At 44.8% G+C, this 19495-nt stretch overlaps 1 protein-coding gene across 4 annotated transcripts in view; it reads right to left on the bottom strand.

The window, feature by feature from the left end:
• Window positions 1-19495, bottom strand: part of FER (FER tyrosine kinase) — a 467424-nt gene that overhangs the window by 416193 nt on the left and 31736 nt on the right. For all 4 annotated transcript variants that reach the window (XM_088838427.1, XM_055430188.2, XM_088838426.1 and 1 more), the window contains one exon: window positions 410-677. In XM_088838427.1, the coding sequence (XP_088694553.1) occupies window positions 410-616 (207 nt within the window). In that variant the 5' untranslated portion in view covers window positions 617-677. The remainder of the gene's footprint in view (window positions 1-409; window positions 678-19495) is intronic.

Consider the following 19495-nt stretch of genomic DNA (forward strand, 5'->3'; position numbering starts at 1 on the left):
AATGACTCACGGAAGAATTCAGGGAAGGTGGGTTATAAAGAAAGTTGGTGCCAAAATCATAAAATAGCAGGGCTCAAGGGACCCAAGGAAGTAGGGTACTTAAGAAAATAAAATTTGTTTAAGAAGGGTTCTTAAAGCTGACTAATCATTAGAATAATCTGGACATCTATTGGGGAAAAAAAGATTTCAAAGCTCAAAAATTTCAGAGCTAATGACCCGGAATATTGGGAGGTGGACCCAAATCTTACAGTTTCTGACACTTTCCCCATGCGATTCTCATAGTCAGCAGGATTTTGGAACCACTGCTTCAGGATGCTGACTTAGGTGTGCTTATTCAACAGTATGATCGATTTGCTTTAAGGACAATTATGATGCTATGGACGATAAATGATGAAATTATTCTTCTTACCTTGGATACATTGCTGACGTAATTCATTTGGATAGTACTTTCCTTATCAACTTGATTACAAAGGTTCTGTAAAGTAGATGCATATTCTTTATCACTTTTTATCCTCAGGGCCATGAATTTCTTCACCGTCTCCAGTAACCGTAATTCCCAGTCTTGCAATTTTAACACGGCTTCGTGTGAATTCTTCAGGTCAGTCCCAAACCCCATCTTTGTAAGGCGCTGTCTTCTCCTCCTCACTGCACAACTGAGCCTTCTAGTCAGCACATATCTGTGTATGTAAACAGAAGGGAAAGAACCTTCAATCAAAAGGAAATTAAGCTTCAAAGCAAGGTTATAGCCCATTTTTCAGAGTGAAAAACAAATCACTGTAACTGAAAGTCTGCCCCCGAAGAACAGGAACAAGAGGAGAACGCCCCGTCTCAGCGCCGCGATTCAGCCGCTCTGCTCAGCACAAGGAAGGGGATGAAGCGACTTCCACTGAAGTTGGGAAGGAAGAAACAAAACTATACTTATTTGCAGATGATATGGCACTCTATCTAGAAAATCCTAAGAAGTACAATTTTACCAGTGTTAGGACTAATAAGTGAGCTCAGTAATATTACAGGGTACAAGATCAATATACAAACAGCAACTGTATTTCTATACTCTAGCAATGACCAATCTGAAAATAAAATTTAAAAACAATTCCATTTACAACAGCATCAAAAATAATAAAATATTTAGGAATAAATTTTGCAAAATAAACACAAAACTTTACTCTTAAAATTATAAAACACTGTTGAAAAATGCAAAGAAAACCTAAATAAATGGAAAGACTCATGTTAATGGATCCAAAAGACTTAATATTGTTAAAGAGGCAATCCTGTTCAATTTGATCTACCAATTTAACTCAATCCACAGTAAAATCTAAGCTAGCTTTTTTTTTTTTTTGGCAGAAATTGATAAACTAATCCTAAAATTTACTTAGAAATGCAAGGGAGGCAGAACAGTTGACCAAACAAAAAACCAAACACCATGAAGAAAAGAACAAAGTTGGAGGACTCAGAATTCAGTGCCATATCTATTCGACGGAGGGAAAAAAAAGTCTTCTCTACTACAGATGATGGGACGATTGAATTCCACATGCAAAAGACTTCAGCAAGATGCCTCCTTAGGCCATATACAAAAAAATTAACTCAAAAGAAATCACAGATTCAAATAGAGCTAAAACTGTCAAACTCTCAGAAGAAAATAACGGAGTAAATCCGTGACGCTGGCTCACACAATGGCTTCTAGATATGACACCAAAAGTACAAGAAATGAAATAAAAATATATAAATTTGGTTTCATCAAAATTTAAAACTTCTATACTTTAAAGGCCAACATCAAGTAAGTGATAATGCCATAAAATGGGAGAAAATATTTACAAATTATGTACCTGATAAGGAGTATCTATCTGGATTACACAAAGACTTCTCAAATGCCATAACAACATGACAAACTAATTAAAATGGGCAAAAGATAGATATGACCAGACATTTCTCCAAATAAAATTTACAGATGTCCACTAAGCACACGAAAAGATGTTCTGTTTCACTTGCCATTAGGAAAATGCCAACCAAAACCACAATGAGATATCATTTCGTATCACTAAGATGTCTATAACAAAAAGACAGATAATATCGAATGTTGGAGACTGTGAAGAAATCAGAACCAACATATATCGGTGGTATAAACTTAAAATAGGCAGTTCCTCAAAAATTAAACAGAGTTATCATATATGACCAAGAAATTCCACTCTTCGGCATACACTCAAGAGAAATAAAAACATATGCCCACAGAAAAACTTGTGTATGAATATCTGCCAAATGGTCCTCAAGTGATGAATAGATAAATGAAACATAATATAACCGTACAAGGAAACATTCTTTGACAATGGAAAGGAATTGATGCAACGTACGGCATGCATAAACCTCGCAAACATTCTATGCGAAGAAGTCAGACACAAAAGACTGACATGTTGTCCTCTCTTCTTGTATGAAATGCCCAAAATCTACCTTTCGAGACATAAATCAGATCAGTATCTGACTAAAGCTGGCAAATTTGGGAAGAAATGAAGGGTGACTGCTAATGGGTAATGGATTTCCTTTTGGGGTGAGGAGAGTGCTCCAAAATCGATTGTGGCAAGGTTGCACAACTGTGTGAACAATAAAAGCCACTAAATTGTACAATTTAAATGGGTGAATTATTCAGCATGTGAGTTATATCTCAAAGTTGTTTAAAAAATCACTAGAGCATAACTCTGATAGGAACTCTAACTCTGTGTAAACCCCAAAGGTCTGTTACTTATTTTTATTTTATATTGTACTATATTTCATTTACAGTGTTGTATTTGTTTCAGGTGTATAGCAAAGTGATACAGTTTTATATATATATATATATGAATTAACAAAAGCAGTTCCCATCTTTTGATGGAAAAAAAAAAATCACTAGAGCATAACTTATAATCATCTAAAGGTCAGTGGGGCTTCCCTGATGGCTTAAGGACACTCCTTAAGGACGCTCTTCCACAGAAGCCATCACCACTGAGGAGTCTGTATTTTGGTTAACACCACCATTAATTAGGAAATGTAGAATAGTTAATGGGCTTCCCTGGTAGCTCAGGTAGTAAAGAATCCACCTGCAATGCAGGAGACCCCACTTCAATTCCCGGGTCAGGAAGATCCCCTGGAGAAGAGATAGGCTACTCACTCCAGTATACTTGGGCTTCCCTGGTGTCCAGACGGTAAAGAATCCGCCCGCAGTGTGGGAGGCCTGGGTTCAATCCCTGGGTTAGGAAGATCCCCTGCAGTAGGGCATGGCAACCCACTCCAGTATTCTTGCCTGGAGAATCCCCATGGACAGAGGGGTCTGACAGGTTACAGTCCATGGGGTCACAAAGAGTCGGACACGACTGAGTGACTAAGCCCAAAAGTCAATTATCAGAAAATTACCCCAAATCTATTCCTGCTTGTTTGATATAAATCCCAAAAACTATGATAGAATTTATTTTCCCCTCCAGCCTTCTAGAATTTCAAGCAGTGAATGTTTCAGGGTCAATTAAAATAAATAAAGAAAACACATCTTTGATTTTTAGGTCTAGCTCATATCAGAATTCAATTGAGCTAAAATCCTCTAGGCTAATCAGAAAAATGAGATTTATCTCTCTAACCTCAGTGACACCATTTAAAATGATGATAAAACTGTGAGTTTTCCAAATAGGAAGCAAATTTCAATTTCTTCCCAACTGGAAACTGTTCAGTTTTATGATCAAACAAGTTGGGGGTAGGAGGGAAAGATGGTGGGAAAATATACTTCATCAAGGTTTCCAAAGTAGCAACCAGGACAGTAAATGGACCTTAACATAAATAAGTCAATACAAGTAACTGACTTATTCACTTTAATATCAAGTAGGATCGACTGAAGTGACTTAGCAGCAGCAGCAGGATAATTCCAGGGGCTTTCCTGGTAGCTCAGTTGGTAAAGAACTCATCTGAAATGCAGGAGACCCTGGTTCAATTCCTGGGTTGGGAAGATCTCCTGGAGAAGGGATAGGCTACCCAATTCAGTATTCACGGGCTTCCCTGGTGGCTCAGACAGTAAAGAATCCCTTTGCAATGCGGGAGACATGGGTTCAATCCCTGGGTTTGGAAGATCCCCTGGAGGAGGGCATGGCAACCCAGTCCAGTATTCTTGCCTGGAGAATCCCCATGGACAGAGGAGCCTGGCAGGCTACAGTCCATAGGGTCACAAAGAGTCGGACATGACTGTGTGACTAAGCACAGCACAGGATAATTCCAGTCTTTTCACTTTGTAGGCAGTAGCTTAAAAAATGTACTTTGATAAACTGTATCAAAAGAAAATTTTGATAAAATTTTTGTTATTTTACCTATAGCTCAACTAAGTCTCCTGAAGATACACTCTATCTCATACTATGTTGTCAATGGAAGAACAAGGAACATTTTTTTCCAGACAAAGAAAGGTGAAACATTTTGCTTTTTTAAGAAACTATTTCTGAGACTGTGGTTCATTTTATTCTGTAACTTAGAATAAATATCACTTCTGCTTCTAAATGCATCTACCTGTGCTCTAAGCTTTGGCAATAATTTTTTTTCTCTCATTACTAGGGAATTTCAAAAGAAAGATGAAGAGCTTAGATGAATAAAAACGGAAACAGAATCTGGCAGCTGTGAAACACTCCAGCCCACTCTAAGGGCTTGCTTATGTACACCAATATTCTAGGTCAGAGCAAATATAAAATAATTTAATATATGGTACCATTCCTTGAAGAATGACAAATAAAAAAAATTTTAAACGACTCCATAATTAACTGATTATGTCCAATTATTAAATTAGTAGAGATGATAAACAGTTTAGGAATTAAGGGAATGGTATTGTTCAGCTCCGGAGAAGGCAATGGCAAGCTACTCCAGTACTATTGCCTAGAAAATCCCATGGATGGAGGAGCCTGGTGGGCTGCAGTCCGTGGGGTCGCTAAGGGTCGGACACGACTGAGCTTTCACTTTTCACTTTCACACATTGGAGAAGGAAACGGCAACCCACTCCAGTGTCCTTGCCTGGAAAATCCCATGGATGGAGGAGCCTGTGGGCTGCAGTCCGTGGGGTCGCTGAGGGTCGGACACGACTGAGCGACTTCTCTTCACTTTCACTTCATTGTTCAGTTCAGCTCAGTTCAGTCGCTCAGTCGTGTCCGACTCTCCGCGACCCCATGAATCACAGCAAGCCAGGCCTCCCTGTCCATCACCAAATCCCAGAGTTCACTCAAACTCATGTCCATCGAGTCGGTGATGCCATCCAGCCATCTCATTCTCTGTCGTCCCCATCTCCTCCCGCCCTCAATCTCTCCTAGCATCAGACTCTTTTCCAGTGAGTCAACTCTTCGCATGAGGTGGCCAACGTACTGGAGTTTCAGCTTTAGCATCAGTCGCTCCAATGAACACCCAGGACTGATCTCCTTTAGAATGGACTGGTTGGATCTCCTTGCAGTCCAAGGGACTCTAGGTAAAATAGGGAAATGGAGTCCAAAATGGCGGTGGCCAAAAGACAAGGAAGGGAAAAGCCTGCGAAAATAGAACAAAGGAAGGTCCGAGAACCAGAGTGAAGACCTCAGGTAAAACAAACAACACTCCTGGCTGGCCCAATTCACATAGGGCAGGCCCAGGAGAAAAAAGAGCATATAAAAAGGCGAGCCAAAACTAGCTCGCTCTCTCCCGCGCGCTGGGCCGGTCTTCTCTTCGCGTCTTTGGATCGTCGTGTCCTCAGGCCTTGAAGATGGATTTTCCTGCTATCTTCTAAATAAAATAGAGCTGTAACACTGATTTGTCTAAGAGCTACAATACATTCCATTCGAGACCTGAGAGCTATAACACAGTCTGTCCAAGACCTGAGAGCTGTGGCACGCTGATGGGGCTTTAATGTCCATCACTCCAAATTTTTGTTGTGACGAGACAAAGAACCAAGGAACATACACACGCATGACATCTATGGTGCCGTGACTCGGGTTTAACCTGGCTGAAACAACCTCCACGCAGAAGAGGCCAAGCACAGCAAGAGCCCAACTCAGCGAAGCTCCCACGGTAGAAGCGGTGCACAAACAAAACCCAGCGCAGGGGAAGGCCCATCGTGCTGGTAACCGGGACAGCGAAAAATGAACTCAGCCGAAAGCTCCCGCGGCCCAAAGATTCCAGAAGACCTCCGGTTAAGGTAGGAGATCCTCGCTCCTATAGCTGGAGGGCCATATACCTCACGAAATCTTAATTCCTTAACAATCTGTCATTTCTTGTTTCCTCAAACCCCCTGCGAACAGGCGGGTGGCAGTGGGCACAACTGAGGGACTCTGGAGAGGCTACTCTTCAGTATGTCCCAAAGGCACTATCTGCTGGGCCCCAGTAGCTGCTACCCAAGCCAGTGGGGGTTCATCTGTCCTTATTCTTTGTGCCAAGGATCAGACCAATGAAAACTGTGAGCACCGGTCAGATATTTAGCAAATTTCCCGGTTGGCTACAAAGCGGATTCCTTGGCACGTTTTTCCCACTGCTTTTTCCTCCTGCCCTTCAGCTCTCTTTCCCGGGACTTAAGCCCAACCAAAACTCAGGATGCCTGAGTTCAGGACCAGATGAAGCTCAGGCTCTGATGTCTCATTGAAAAAATTCAGTGAGAGCCAAAGCGATAGTAAAAGGTAAGCTAGTTAGGATTCAGAGAGAAGTGCGGTACTCTTACAGGATACAGGCCAAGGAGGTTTTTCGAGTGGGGTGAATTCATATGCTAATGAGTGGGAGGATCATCCCTGCCACTGGGAAACCACCCACTCCTCCCTCTTTTGACAGTGCCTTAGAGCTGTCCTGCCACCTCTGGGTGTGTCTGCTGGTTTACAGATTGGGGATTAAGGTTTACTTGAATTTGACTTGTCATATTGGACTCAATTGATTTTAATCGGTTTACGTTATGCCCTTGTGCTATGTCATTCTTTCAAAGGTTGCGCTCTGCCCCCTTCCCTCCTGTTTCATGCTCTTTTACTCAGCCCCATCCGGGCCTACAGTGTTGCCTCTACAATCTTCTGGAGGCACAACCAGAAAATAGCTGGCTTTGGAAGGGAAATGCTATATAATATCCAACCCCCTAGTCCTACCCACTACTGGTCATACTGGAGACCTTGGGGACGTCCAAACTCCAGTCTGGGGGTCCCAGCAGGTCATCACGCCTTGACCTGCCTAGGGATCTGTTCCTCGAACGGATCACAGGTCACACCTCAACCTGCTTGGGGATCCACCAGCCCCAGGGGTCCCAGGAGGTCGTCACACCTCAACCTGCCCAGAGACCCAATTCTCGGGAGGCCGTCATGCCTCGACCTGCCCGGGGATTCGATCTCCAGGAGGCTGTCAGGCCTCAGCCTGCCTGGGGATCTGCACCCTGACCCGGGGACGCCTGGCTCTCAGGTTGCGACAGTTCTGGGTAGGATAAGCTTCAGAAAGACTCACCCCTAAGGAAGTCCACCCATGGAAATCGAAGGCGGCCTATTAGTTGTTTTTTTTTTATTATTATTTTTCTTTTCTCCCTGTCATGACTGTCTTTCAGATGGGAAATAACAAATTCACTTCCCGGCAGACGCCCTTGAGATGCATCCTTGATAACTGGAAGCTGTTTGACCCTCTAGTTCTAAGGAAAAGTCGCTTGAAATTCTTTTGTGCCACTGCATGGCCACAATATCCACTGGGGGACGAGGAACTCTGGCCTGAGGATGGGACTTTAAATTACAATACCATCCTGCAATTAGAATTATTCTGCAAAAGACAAGGGAAATGGACAGAGATCCCCTATGTCCAAATTTTCTTCCGACTAAGAGATATGAAGGAACTCTGTCTTAAGTATGGGATTGTTGTATGCCCTAAAAGTGAGCCCACTAGGCAAATGGTGTAAGGCACAGGCAACCAAGAAAAAGAAACCCCCCCTCCCCGTGAAGGCTCACCTCCCACAGCTCCCGAGTTGCCTGGTGTTCCTTTCTTGTATCCAAAAGTGCCCCCATATCCGGGAGCACCCCCTCCACAAAAGCCAGCTCAAGTATGTCCCTTAGTCGAAACTGGAAGAGAATTCGGACCAACCCAGGTCCATAAGCCCTTCTCCCTCTTAGAACTAAGACAGATCAAACAAGACCTGGGAAGCTATACAGATGACCCAGGCAAATATACAGATATGTTCCAACATGTCACCTTGGCCTTTGACTTGACGTGGAAGGACATCATGGTCATATTTAGTCAAACTTTATCTGACCCTGAATATACGAGGGTCTTACAGGAAGCCTGAAGTATGCAACGGGGCTTCACATGTCCAGTGATAAATACCCAGTTGGGGAAACTGCAGTCCCCTCCTCCGATCCTAATTGGAATTATAATGATCCTGAGCACATCTGGAAAAGGGATCATGTTCTAATCTGTGTGAAGGCAGGACTAAAAGCAGCCCAACAAAAAGTAATTAGCTATGCCCGGGTCTCAGCAATAACTCAGGAGCCCAGTGAGAACCCCACTGCCTTTCTGGACAGGCTAAAGGAGGCCCTCCAAAAGTTTACCAATCTGGACTTAGACTCTTACGAGGGACAGGTGATTTTAAAGGACAAATTCCTGTCCCAATGTGCATCAGATATCAGAATTAAGTTACAACAGCTCCAGCAGCAGGACCCTGCTGCCTCTTTAGATGAGATGATCCCGACAGCCACTAATACCTTTTATAACAGAGAACAGGAGAAGGAGGCCAAGCCCAGGAGAGGGAGAGGAGGAAAGAGACAAGGCAGGCCCCGATGCTGGCCACCCTCCAGGGAAGCCCTATGGCAAACCCCAAGTCCTTGAAGGACAAGGCGCGAGACCAATGCCCGATCTGTAGACAGACGGGGCACTGGGCCAAAGAGTGTCCAAACCGTGACAAGTCTCCTAAAACAGCTTGCCACAAATGCCATCAACTGGGACACTGGGCGGCACTCTGCCCTCGGGACCCAAGAGCCTCAAGGTCAAGCGCCAAGCCCACCCTCACAATGGTTTAAGAGGACTGAAGCGACCCGCTCCAGCCAGCCCGCCTGTCACAGATAACCATCACGGAGCTGGAGCCAAGGGTGCAAATGGATGTGGCAGGCAGGTATGAGAATTTCTTGGTTGACTCGGGGGCTACCTACTCTGTCTTGATCTCCTACTCTGGAGCCTTCTCCTCCCAAACTTGTACCATTTTGGGTGCTACAGGAAAAGCAACTACTAAAAGATTCACCCGAGCACTTCTTTGTTGCTGGGATGGACAAATATTTTCCCACCAGTTTCTGGTGGTCCCTAAGTGTCCTACTGCCTTATTGGGAAGAGATATACTCACTAAACTGGGGACCACCCTCGTGATGGGAAGCTTTTCAGCCCCTAGAGCCCTGCAGCTCCTGGTTACTACTGAAGTACCCATTACATCTTCTCCAATAGAGAGGGACCAAAAACTATGGGAGGACAGAATTAACCCCCAGGTGTGGGACCAGGGGATTCCTGGACGAGCCCGCCAAGCTGAACCGATCATTATCGTCCTCCGAGATCCCACTCGGTTTCCTGACCGGAAACAATATCCCCTCAAAAGAGAGGCTGGGGAGGGACTACTGCCTTTAATAAATTCCTTGCTTGTGGGCTGCTGGTCCCCACCAGTTTGCCATGTAACACCGCAATCCTCTCAGTAAAGAAAAAGGATGGAACCTGGCAAATGGTTCAAGATCTCCGGATCATAAATGAAGCTGTAGTCGCCCTCCATCCCACAGCACCCAATCCCTATGTAATCTTGGGAGAAATCCCACCCAGTGCCAAGTGGTTTACAGTCTTGGATCTCAAAGATTCATTTTTTTGCAAACAATTGGCTAAAGAATCTATCTTTTTGCCTTTGAGTGGGAGGCCCAGGAGAAAAACACCAACAGATGACTTGGACAGTATTACCTCAGGGGTTCAGAGATAGCCCCCACCTGTTTGGACAGGCCCTTAGCCAGGATCTCCTAGATCTGAACCTGGGACCTAATGGGAAAATATTACAATATGTAGATGACCTACTAATCTGCTCTCCCGATGAGGAAAATGCCCAACAACATGCAATTCAGGTTCTAAACTTTTTAGCAGAAAGGGGATATAAAGTCTCCTGTGCTAAGGCACAGATGGTCGAGACAGAGGTCACTTACCTGGGAGTTCAGATTACACACGGGTCCAGGAGGCTGTCCTCTGATCGGGTACAAGGAATCCTCCAGTTGCCCTCCCCCACAGCTCGAAAACAATTGAGAGCTTTCCTGGGGCTAACTGGGTATTGTAGAATCTGGATACCCAACTACGGTCTAATTGCCCAGCCCTTATATGAAAGCTTAAAGGGACAGGATGATTCAATCCCACTGATGTGGGGAAGTCTTCAAAAGAAGGCAGAGGCTACACTAAAACAGGCCTTAACTCAGGCACCTGCCTTGAGGTTGCCAGACCCAGAAAAAGCATTCCAACTTTTTGTCCATGAAAGAGAGGGAATAGCCTTGGGAGTATTAACTCAAAGGTTGGGATCTGAGCCCCAGCCTGTAGCTTACTTATCCAAGAGGTTCAATCCAACCGCCCGAGGCTGGCCCCCCTGCCTTCGAAATCTTGCAGCTATTGCAATCATGATAGAAGATGCTTTAAAATTCTCCTTTGGAGGCAAACTATTTTTACCAGCCACCAAGTAAAACAACTCCTAAATGGGAGAGGCTATTTATGGATGTCTAATCAAAGAATCCTCAGATATCAAGTAATGCTGATGGAAAATCCAGACCTCACTATATCCCCTTGTGAGGTTCTTAACCCAGCCACCCTCCTGCCTACCCACGAGGGCTCTCTCCCCTTTCACTCTTGTCTAGAAACTTTGGACCACTGGACAAAACCCTGAGAGGGATTATCAGAAGATCCTCTGACCAATCCTGAGGACATCTGGTACACTGATGGAAGCAGCTTTGACTTGGATGGAAAAAGAAAAGTCGGGTATGCAGGAGTCTCCAACTTTGAGACCATAGAGGCTAAGCCTCTACCACCAGGTACTTCAGCCCAATTAGCTGAGCTCATAGCCCTGACCTGAGCTTTAGAGCTGGGAAAAGGAAAAAGAGCAGCCATTTACACTGACTCCAAGTATGCCTTTCTGGTGCTACATGCATATGCGGCTATTTGGAAAGAAAGGGGCCACTTGACAACCCGAGGTTCCCCAATCAAATATGGTGATCAAATTCTTAAGACTCTTGGAGGCAGTTCATCTGCCCACTGAGGTTTCAGTCTCCCACTGTAAAGGACACCAAAAAGGGAGCACAGAAGTGGCACGAGGTAACCAAGCAGCAGATCAGGCAGCTAAGAGAGGAGCATTACAGAACAATGACCTAATAGGGGTTGCCACCCTAGTTCCACAGACTAATTTGCCAAAAACTCCCTCATATACTGAAGGTGAGACTCTTAAAGCTAAGAGTGAGAGCTTTCAAGAAGATCATATGGGGTGGTTCCAAAAGGAGGGACTTCTTTTTCTGCCTGGGAACCTCCAATGGAAGTTGGTTAACTCCTTACATGCCACCACTCATTTAGGGGAAAAGGCCCTCCAAAGATTACTAGAAAGGTCCTTCAGAGGAACTGGCTTCCAAACAACTATAAGGCAAGTGGTCTCCTCTTGTTCCACTTGTCAATTAAACAACCCCCAAGGAGTTCGAAGACATGGGGCCTACCCAGGAGAGGACTGGCAGATGGACTTCACCCAGATGCCAGTTTCTCAAGGGTATAAATACCTATTAGTCATGATAGATACATTCACAGGATGGATTGAAGGCTTTCCCACCCGGACTGAGAAGGCTGCTGCTGCTGCTGCTAAGTCACTTCAGTCGTGTCCGACTCTGTGTGACCCCATAGACGGAAGCCCACCAGGCTCCTCCGTCCCTGGGATTCTCCAGGCAAGAACACTGGAGTGGGTTGCCATTTCCTTCTCCAATGTGTGAAAGTGAAGTCGCTCAGTCGTGTCCAACTCCTAGCAACCCCATGGACTGCAGCCCACCAGGCTCCTCCATCCATGGGATTTTCCAGGCAAGAGTACTGGAGTGGCTTGCCATTGCCTTCTCCGATCTGAGAAGGCTGAGGAGGTGGTAAAAACTGCTCCATGAAATCATTCCAAGATTTGGTCTGCCCAGGTCATTACAAAGTGACAATGGGACATCATTTACTTCTAAGGTCACCCAGTGAGTGAGTGAAGTGAAAGTCACTCAGTCGTGTCCGACTCTTGTGACCCCATGGACTGTAGCCCACAAGGTTCCTCTGTCCATGGGATTCTCCAGGCAAGAATACTGGAGTGGGTTGCCATTTCCTTCTCCAAGGGGTCTCTAAAGCATTGGGCTTTACTTATTATCTCCATTGTGCCTGGAGGCCTCAGTCTTCAGGAAAAGTAGAAAGCGCCAACCAATTCTTAAAATCAGCAATAAAAAAAGATAACCCAGGAGACCTCCCTGGGATGGAAGGAGGCTTTACCAAGAGCCCTCCTCCGCACCCGAATTGCCCCTAAGGGCAGGTTGGTCTTAGTCCTTATGAGATGCTATACAGAAGACCTTTTGTTTATGTCAATGACCTCTTCCTAGATCCAGAGGTTCAGACCCTCCAGTCTTATACCATGGCCATTGGCCAATTCCAACAGGATATACGCTTGTGGGGTATGAACCATGACCCAAAAGATTCTCAGGAGTCACCACTATATGCTCCAGGGACTCAAGTCCTAATTAAAGTCTGGAAAGATGGGTCCCCAAAGGATCAACTCCAGCCCACATGGAAGGGCCCCTACCCTGTAATACTTTCTACCCCCACAGCAGTCAAGGTACCGGGACATGACTCCTGGATCCACTACTCACGAGTCAAGCCATGGAATAAAACAGAAGAGGACACTCAATACACCTGTGAGCCCCTGGGAGATCTCAGATACCTATTCAGGACTACAAATGCATGCCATTCTAATGAACACCCCCAAAATCTGGTTTCTAGGGATAACATTTCTCTAAATAGTGCTAAAGAGCCAACACAGCTTTACAGAGACTGTACTCCAAAACAGACAGGAGATAGAGCTTCTGATCCCTGAACAAGGAGGGACTTGAGCCATCCTGGCGATGAGAATTTGGAATTGGCTAATGCCCCTACTAGTCCTTGTTACACCATACTGATGCTGCTTATGATTGTTCCATACAGTATAAATTGTCTAACCTGCTTTATCTCTGCCCAGGTCAATAAACTACAACATGCAGTGCCAGTTCAACAAAGATGTAAAACTACAGCCGACCACGGAAAATATCACTCACCCTTAGATGGACACCGCTATGAGGACTCTGAGGCCTCAGACTAGCAAGAGGGGGAGGCCCAATACCCCTCGCCGTCCCAGTTCAGCAGGAAGTAGCCAGAAAGACCTCGACGCCCCTATTCCCAAAGAATTGGGCCTCCCATCTCTTGAGGGGGTATTGTTAGGTAGGTAGAATAGGGAAAAGGAGTCCAAAATGGCGGTGGCCAAAAGACAAGGAAGGGAAAAGCCCGTGAAAATAGAACAAAGGAAGGTCCGAGGACCGGAGTGAGGACCTCAGGTAAAACAAACAACACTCTTGGCTGGCCCAATTTACAGAAGGCAGGCCCAGGAGAAAAAGAAAAGCATATAAAAAGAGGTGCCAAAGCTAGCCCTCTCTCTCTCTCCCACGTACTGGGCCGCTCTGCTCTTCTCGTCTTTTGATCGTCGTGTCCTCAGGCCTCGAAGATGTATTTTCCTGCTATCTTCTAAATAAAATTGAGCTGTAACACTGATTTGTCTAAGAGCTATAACATGGTCCATTCGAGACCTGAGAGCTATAACACGGTCTGTCCAAGACCCGAGAGCTGTGACACCCTGAGGGGGCTTTAATGTCCATCACTCCAAACTTTTGTTGTGACGAGACAAAGAACCAAGGAACATACACACGCGTGACAGCATCCAACAGATAATTATTCCGCAGATGTCAAACAATGTATGTAAGACTATTCAATTCAGCAGTGTTTAGAATTTTTTTAAAAACTGGAAATATTAATTAAAAGGAATTGACTACATAAATTACAATCAAAGCTGCTACATTTGATTGTAACTGAGAAATCCTAGGGAGTACCATTCAAATCTAGTCCATGCGAATTTGTTCAGGATTCATTCTTCACAGCTATATGTGGTGGACGTGATCGTGCTACATGCATTCAGTGGAGCACTATTCAGCCCTAACACAAAAAATGAGGACTGCGTGCGGATCTGGAACTATCATCAAGAGCCATTTCTAGAAAAAAGTGAGATACAGAACTAGGTCCGTTTACACTGCGTAGAAAGAAAGCAGAAATTAAATTCACTTGTACGTGCACAAAATGTTTCTAGAGGAACATACAGTGGCTGGGACACGGGAATGAAGGGAGACTTTTCATTATACACCCTTTTGAACATTTGAATTTTGTTTTTAAGTGAACATAATGACATTCAAAAATTAATGAGTTAAAGAATTTTTTCAAGAATCCTTCAAGCTAGGTGCCAACAGTACAAGAACCATGAACTTCCAGATGTACAAGGTGGGTTTAGAAACGGCAGAGGAAACAGAGATCAAACTGCCAAAATCCAGCAGATCACAGAAAAGGGAAGCCCAGAAAAACGTCTACTTCCGCTTCACTGACTACACTAAAGCCTTTGCGTGAATCACAACAGACTGTAAAGAATTCTTAAAAGAGATGGGAATACCAGGCCCCCTTACATGCCTCCTGAGAAACCTGTATGCAGGTCAAGAAGCAACAGTTAGAAATGGGCATACAATAATGGGTTGGTTCAAAATTGGAAAGGAGTACATCAAGGCTGTATATTGTCACCCTGCTTATTTAACTTATATGCAGAGTACATCATGAGGAACGCTGGGCTGGAAGAAGCACAAGCTGGAATCAAGACTGCTGGGAGTAATACCAGTAACCTCAGATATGCAGATAACACCACCCTAAAGGCAAAAGGCAAAGAGGAACTAAAGAGTCTCTTGACAAGGGTGAAAGAGGAGAGTGAAAAACTTGGCTTAAAACTCAACATTGAAAAAACTAAGATTATGGCAACTGGTCCCATCACTTCATGGCAAATAGATGGGGAAAAAATATAGTGACAGACTTTATACTGTGGGATCCAAAATCACTACAGAGGGTGACCAGTCATGAAATTAAAAGATGCTTGCTCCTTGGATAAAAAGCTATGACAAACCTAGTGAAAGTGAAAGTCGCTCAGTCGTGTCCAATTCCTTTCGGCCCCTTGGACTATCCATCCATGGAATTCTCCAGGCCAGAATACTGGAGTGGGTAGCTGTTCCCTCCTCCAGGGGATCTTCCCAACCCAAGGGTTGAACCCGGGTCTCCCACACTGCAGGCGGATTCTTTACCAGCTGAGCCACTAGGGAAGCCCATGACAAACCTAGACAGCATACTAAAGTAGAGACATTATTTTGCCAACAAAGGTCCGTCCAGTCAAAGCTGTGGTGTTTCCAATAGTCATGGATGGATGTGAGTTGGACTATAAAGAAAGCTGAGCACCGAAGCATTGATGCTTTTGAACTGTGGTGTTGGAGAAGACTCTTGAGAGTCCCTTGGATTGCAAGGAGACCCAACCAGTCCATCCTAAAGGAGGTCAGTCCTGGGTGTTCACTGGAAGGCCAGATGCTAAAGCTGAAACTCCAATACTTTGGCCACCTGATGCGAAGAACTGACTCATCTGAAAAGACCCTGATGCCAAGAAAGCTTTAGGGCAGGAGGAGAAGGGGACGACAGAGAATGAGATGGTTGGATGGCATCATCAACTCAATGGACATGAGTGTGAGCAAAATGCGGGGGACAGTGAAGGACAGGGAGGCCTGGCATGCTGCGGTCATGGGGTGGCAGAGTCGGACACGACTGAGCGACTGAACAACGTCAAAAGATGATTGATGAGAAAAGAAAACACTAATGAAAGCTGAGGTAGCCCAGGGAAGCTTCTTAGAAATGATGAGATATGAGCGGAGACTTGATAACCACGATGTAGCGTACAAAAGACTGAAAAAGAAATGTATTTCAGGAAGCAATATAGAGAAAATAAGTGAATAGGGGTGAAGCAAAAAAGAAATGTCTCCAAAATCAAGCTATATGTGGCAGACAGTGGCATGCCAATTTACCTCTTGCTATCCTAAAGTTAAGGAAACTAATAAGGCTCACACTCCTTTAGTCAATTGGTGTTAAGGCAAAATGACAAAATCATGAATGGGATGGATTAAATGATTAACTTGCTGGTGCTAGTTATACAAGTGTGTTCAGTTTGAAAAATTTCATAAAGCTGAGCATCTGTGATTTGTGTACTTTTCTATACAGTACAGTTCATTAAAAGAGAGAAATATAGATTTTAATATGGAAGCTAGGTATAAAATAGATTGATGAGAGCAAAAATATAAAAAAAGACATAAGGAAAATTAATAAGTCATTACAGCTATACAGCTTGAGAAATGAGGCTCTATCACTGACAATGTCAGCGAGATGATACAGGACAAGTTTAAGGCTTTTGTAAGAAATGAAGGTAATATCAATACAAATGGAAGAATGAGAATATGGAGCTACTTTAAAGAAGACATTCATTTCAGCAGGAAATAAATGCTTGGGTAAAGCTTCAAGGCTAAAAGATAGAAATCTGAGAGTCAGTTGCTTAAAAGTGATAAAACGAGGACCGAACGTTGACAGAAAAGCAGCGCACTGAGGATGAAGCCCATGAGATCTGTCAGTGGAGGAGCTGGAGGAAAAAGTCAAGGTAGAAATCAGGTAAGCAGAAGAGTAAAAGAGGTTTGACAAGAAGAAGTTGTTAGCAATGTCAAATGTCAGACAGAGACACGAAAGCTGCAGAAAGTCATTATTAGAATTTTCAGGTAAAGCCATCATAGTAAAAGAAGTACCTCGGAAGCTCCTACCACCAATAACTAACAGAAGAACAAAAAATTGTTAAGGAAAAAAACAAAAATTTAAACACACCATCAGAAAGTAAAGGAGTACAACTTCATGCCACACGTTTCACTACACAGTTTCAAAGGGAAAAAAAGAGAAAGTTCTGGCACTCTAGACAGCATGCAAATGTGCCCAAAACTACCCCAACTTCCAGAAGATATCCTGGGGAGGAAGGAGTAACAAAATCCTGAGAAGTCACACGGGATACCCCAACATGAAAAGGGGCAGCAGAGACCGAACAGGCCCACCAGGGAAACCAACGAAACAAAGAAGGAAACTTCTCTGGACTAAGACAGGACCGCAGAAAACGCAGGGGCAGCCTTTCCTGGCCATCCCCAGGGCCCTGTGAGGACCTGGCTGATGAAATGGAACCTAGGGGCGCAGGATGGTTAGTGGGCTCTCAGGAGACAGTCTCTCAGAGCTCCAGGCAAGGCCAGACTCAGTCCCAGCCAATACCTCCCCACCCCTCGATCAGCATGCTCAGATGACAAATAAGCCAAAATTAAAAGTAAGACCTTTTAATCCCATGGACAGAGGAGTGCAGTGGGCTACAGTGCACACGCTGCAGAGTTGAATACAACTGGGCGACTAGCACGCAAAAGGAAAACCTAGCTTCTGATCCAGGTAACACGGCAGAGGCCATTTTTCCCAGGCCCGCCCCACAAAACACAGCTGTCAACACTGGAAATAGCAAAAGGGACAACCAAAGAAGAACTCTGAAAAGTCAGGGGAAAGGAGGTAAAGTCCTTTGGCCCCAGGACTGGGAGAACAGCAGAGGCAGGGTATCCTGGTCTCCCCTCACCCAACAGGAGAAGGTGGTCCATTCCTGGCTGCCCACCCGCTAGTCTGGGACCAAAAGGCCATCGGTGAAGGCCAGCTCCCCTGGGATCCCACGGGGCTCCCTCTGGCAACATGGGGCCAGCCAGCACCACCAGCAAGGGAGACAGACGGTGAGCCTCCCCAAAGACAAACAGCCAGGGGAAGCAGTCTCCTTCCCATCAGGGCCCGAGAACCCCCTTTCCGCCATGAGAAATGGAACACGGCTGAAGAACCAGCGAGAGGGGCCCGGCCACAGCAAGAGCCCGCAGCAGGCCTCGGCGCCCCGCAGGCCCCAGGCTCTCCTGCCCCCAGAAACTCCACAGCCGGCGCACAGAACTGGCCAGAGGGGCTAAGCTGCAGCAGGAGGTCCCATCCAGGAAGCCGCTGCTCCCTGTAAGTCTAGGGTGCTCCTCTCCCGCCTAGAGATGGCAGGGCAGCGGGGGAGCACGGGGAGGAAACCCAATCTCACCCCTTCTCTAACTAACCAACAGCCAGCAGCTCAGCCCAAGAAAAACGTCTTCTACTCCCTCAAGCAGCACCAGCAAGGACCAGCGGGAGCCCTAGCAACCCCAGATCAAGCAAACCGAAGTAACAGCACCAAGACCCTGAAAATGGAACTGTCGCTGGAACCACAGCCCACGAGAACAGGCCAAAGACTGCATGCTAAATCTAAACAGTCATGGACTGCCTGTAAAAATAAAAGATTGAAACAGGCCCCAGAGCCTCCTAACCTAACAGACAAAACACTGAGGCTTCAGTTGAAACTCACATGTCGTATCAAGAACCAAGAAAAAGAAAAAAAATCACAGTTGAAACAAGACGAACAACTAATACCAACATCAAGATGAATCAGGTGTTGGTTTTATCAGAAGAGGATTTTTAAATCAAACACCATAAGAAACTCTTCCACAATCAGTTACAAATTCTCTTAAAACAAATGTAAAACAACAGTTATAAATTCCTTTAAAAGAACTGTAAAAACAGGAAATCTAAGCAAAAAAATAGAAGAAAAATTTTAAATACATGGACATTATAGAAATTAAAAATGCAATAATGGGAATAAAAACTTCAGTAGATGGGCTCAAGAGTAGACAACAGAGGATGCAGCGAATGTGAGAATTCAGGAACAGAGTCCAACCAATCCAAACAGAGAGACACAGAAAACAATAATAATAAAGCCTTGGGGACCCGTAGGACAAAACAAAGACCCAGCATTTGGGACCTTCCCTAGCACTCCAGTGGCTAAGACTCCACACTTCCACCACAGGGTGTGAGGGTTCTACCTCTGGCAGGAGAACAAGATCCCATATGCCATGCAGCCAAAAAATAAGCAATATTCTCAAGTCTTAAAAAAATGACCCAACATTTGTATCATCTTGAGTTCCAAAAGAAGAGGAGAAAGCAGGGCTGAAAGAGTATTCAGAGAAATGCGTGCTTCACGAGTCAGAAACCACAAGAGTGTGGTGTCAGTAGAGGACAGACAACAGATCAATAGAAGAGAACAGAGAACCCGGAAGCAGACCCACACAAACATGCTCAACTGTCTTGTGACAAAGGTCCAGAAGCAAGTCAGCAAAAGAAAACTAGCCTTTCTAACAAACGATACTGAAGCAATTAGGTAACTGTAGGCTAAATAATAGGGGGAAAATGAACCCTGACCTAACACCATACACAAATATTAATTCAAAAGAACCATAAACTTAAACATAAAACTGCAAACCTACTA

The sequence above is a fragment of the Moschus berezovskii genome, chromosome 8 (assembly GCF_049115385.1).
Source record: "Moschus berezovskii isolate FMDL1 chromosome 8, NW_MosBer_1.0, whole genome shotgun sequence".
Lineage (NCBI taxonomy): Eukaryota > Metazoa > Chordata > Mammalia > Artiodactyla > Moschidae > Moschus > Moschus berezovskii.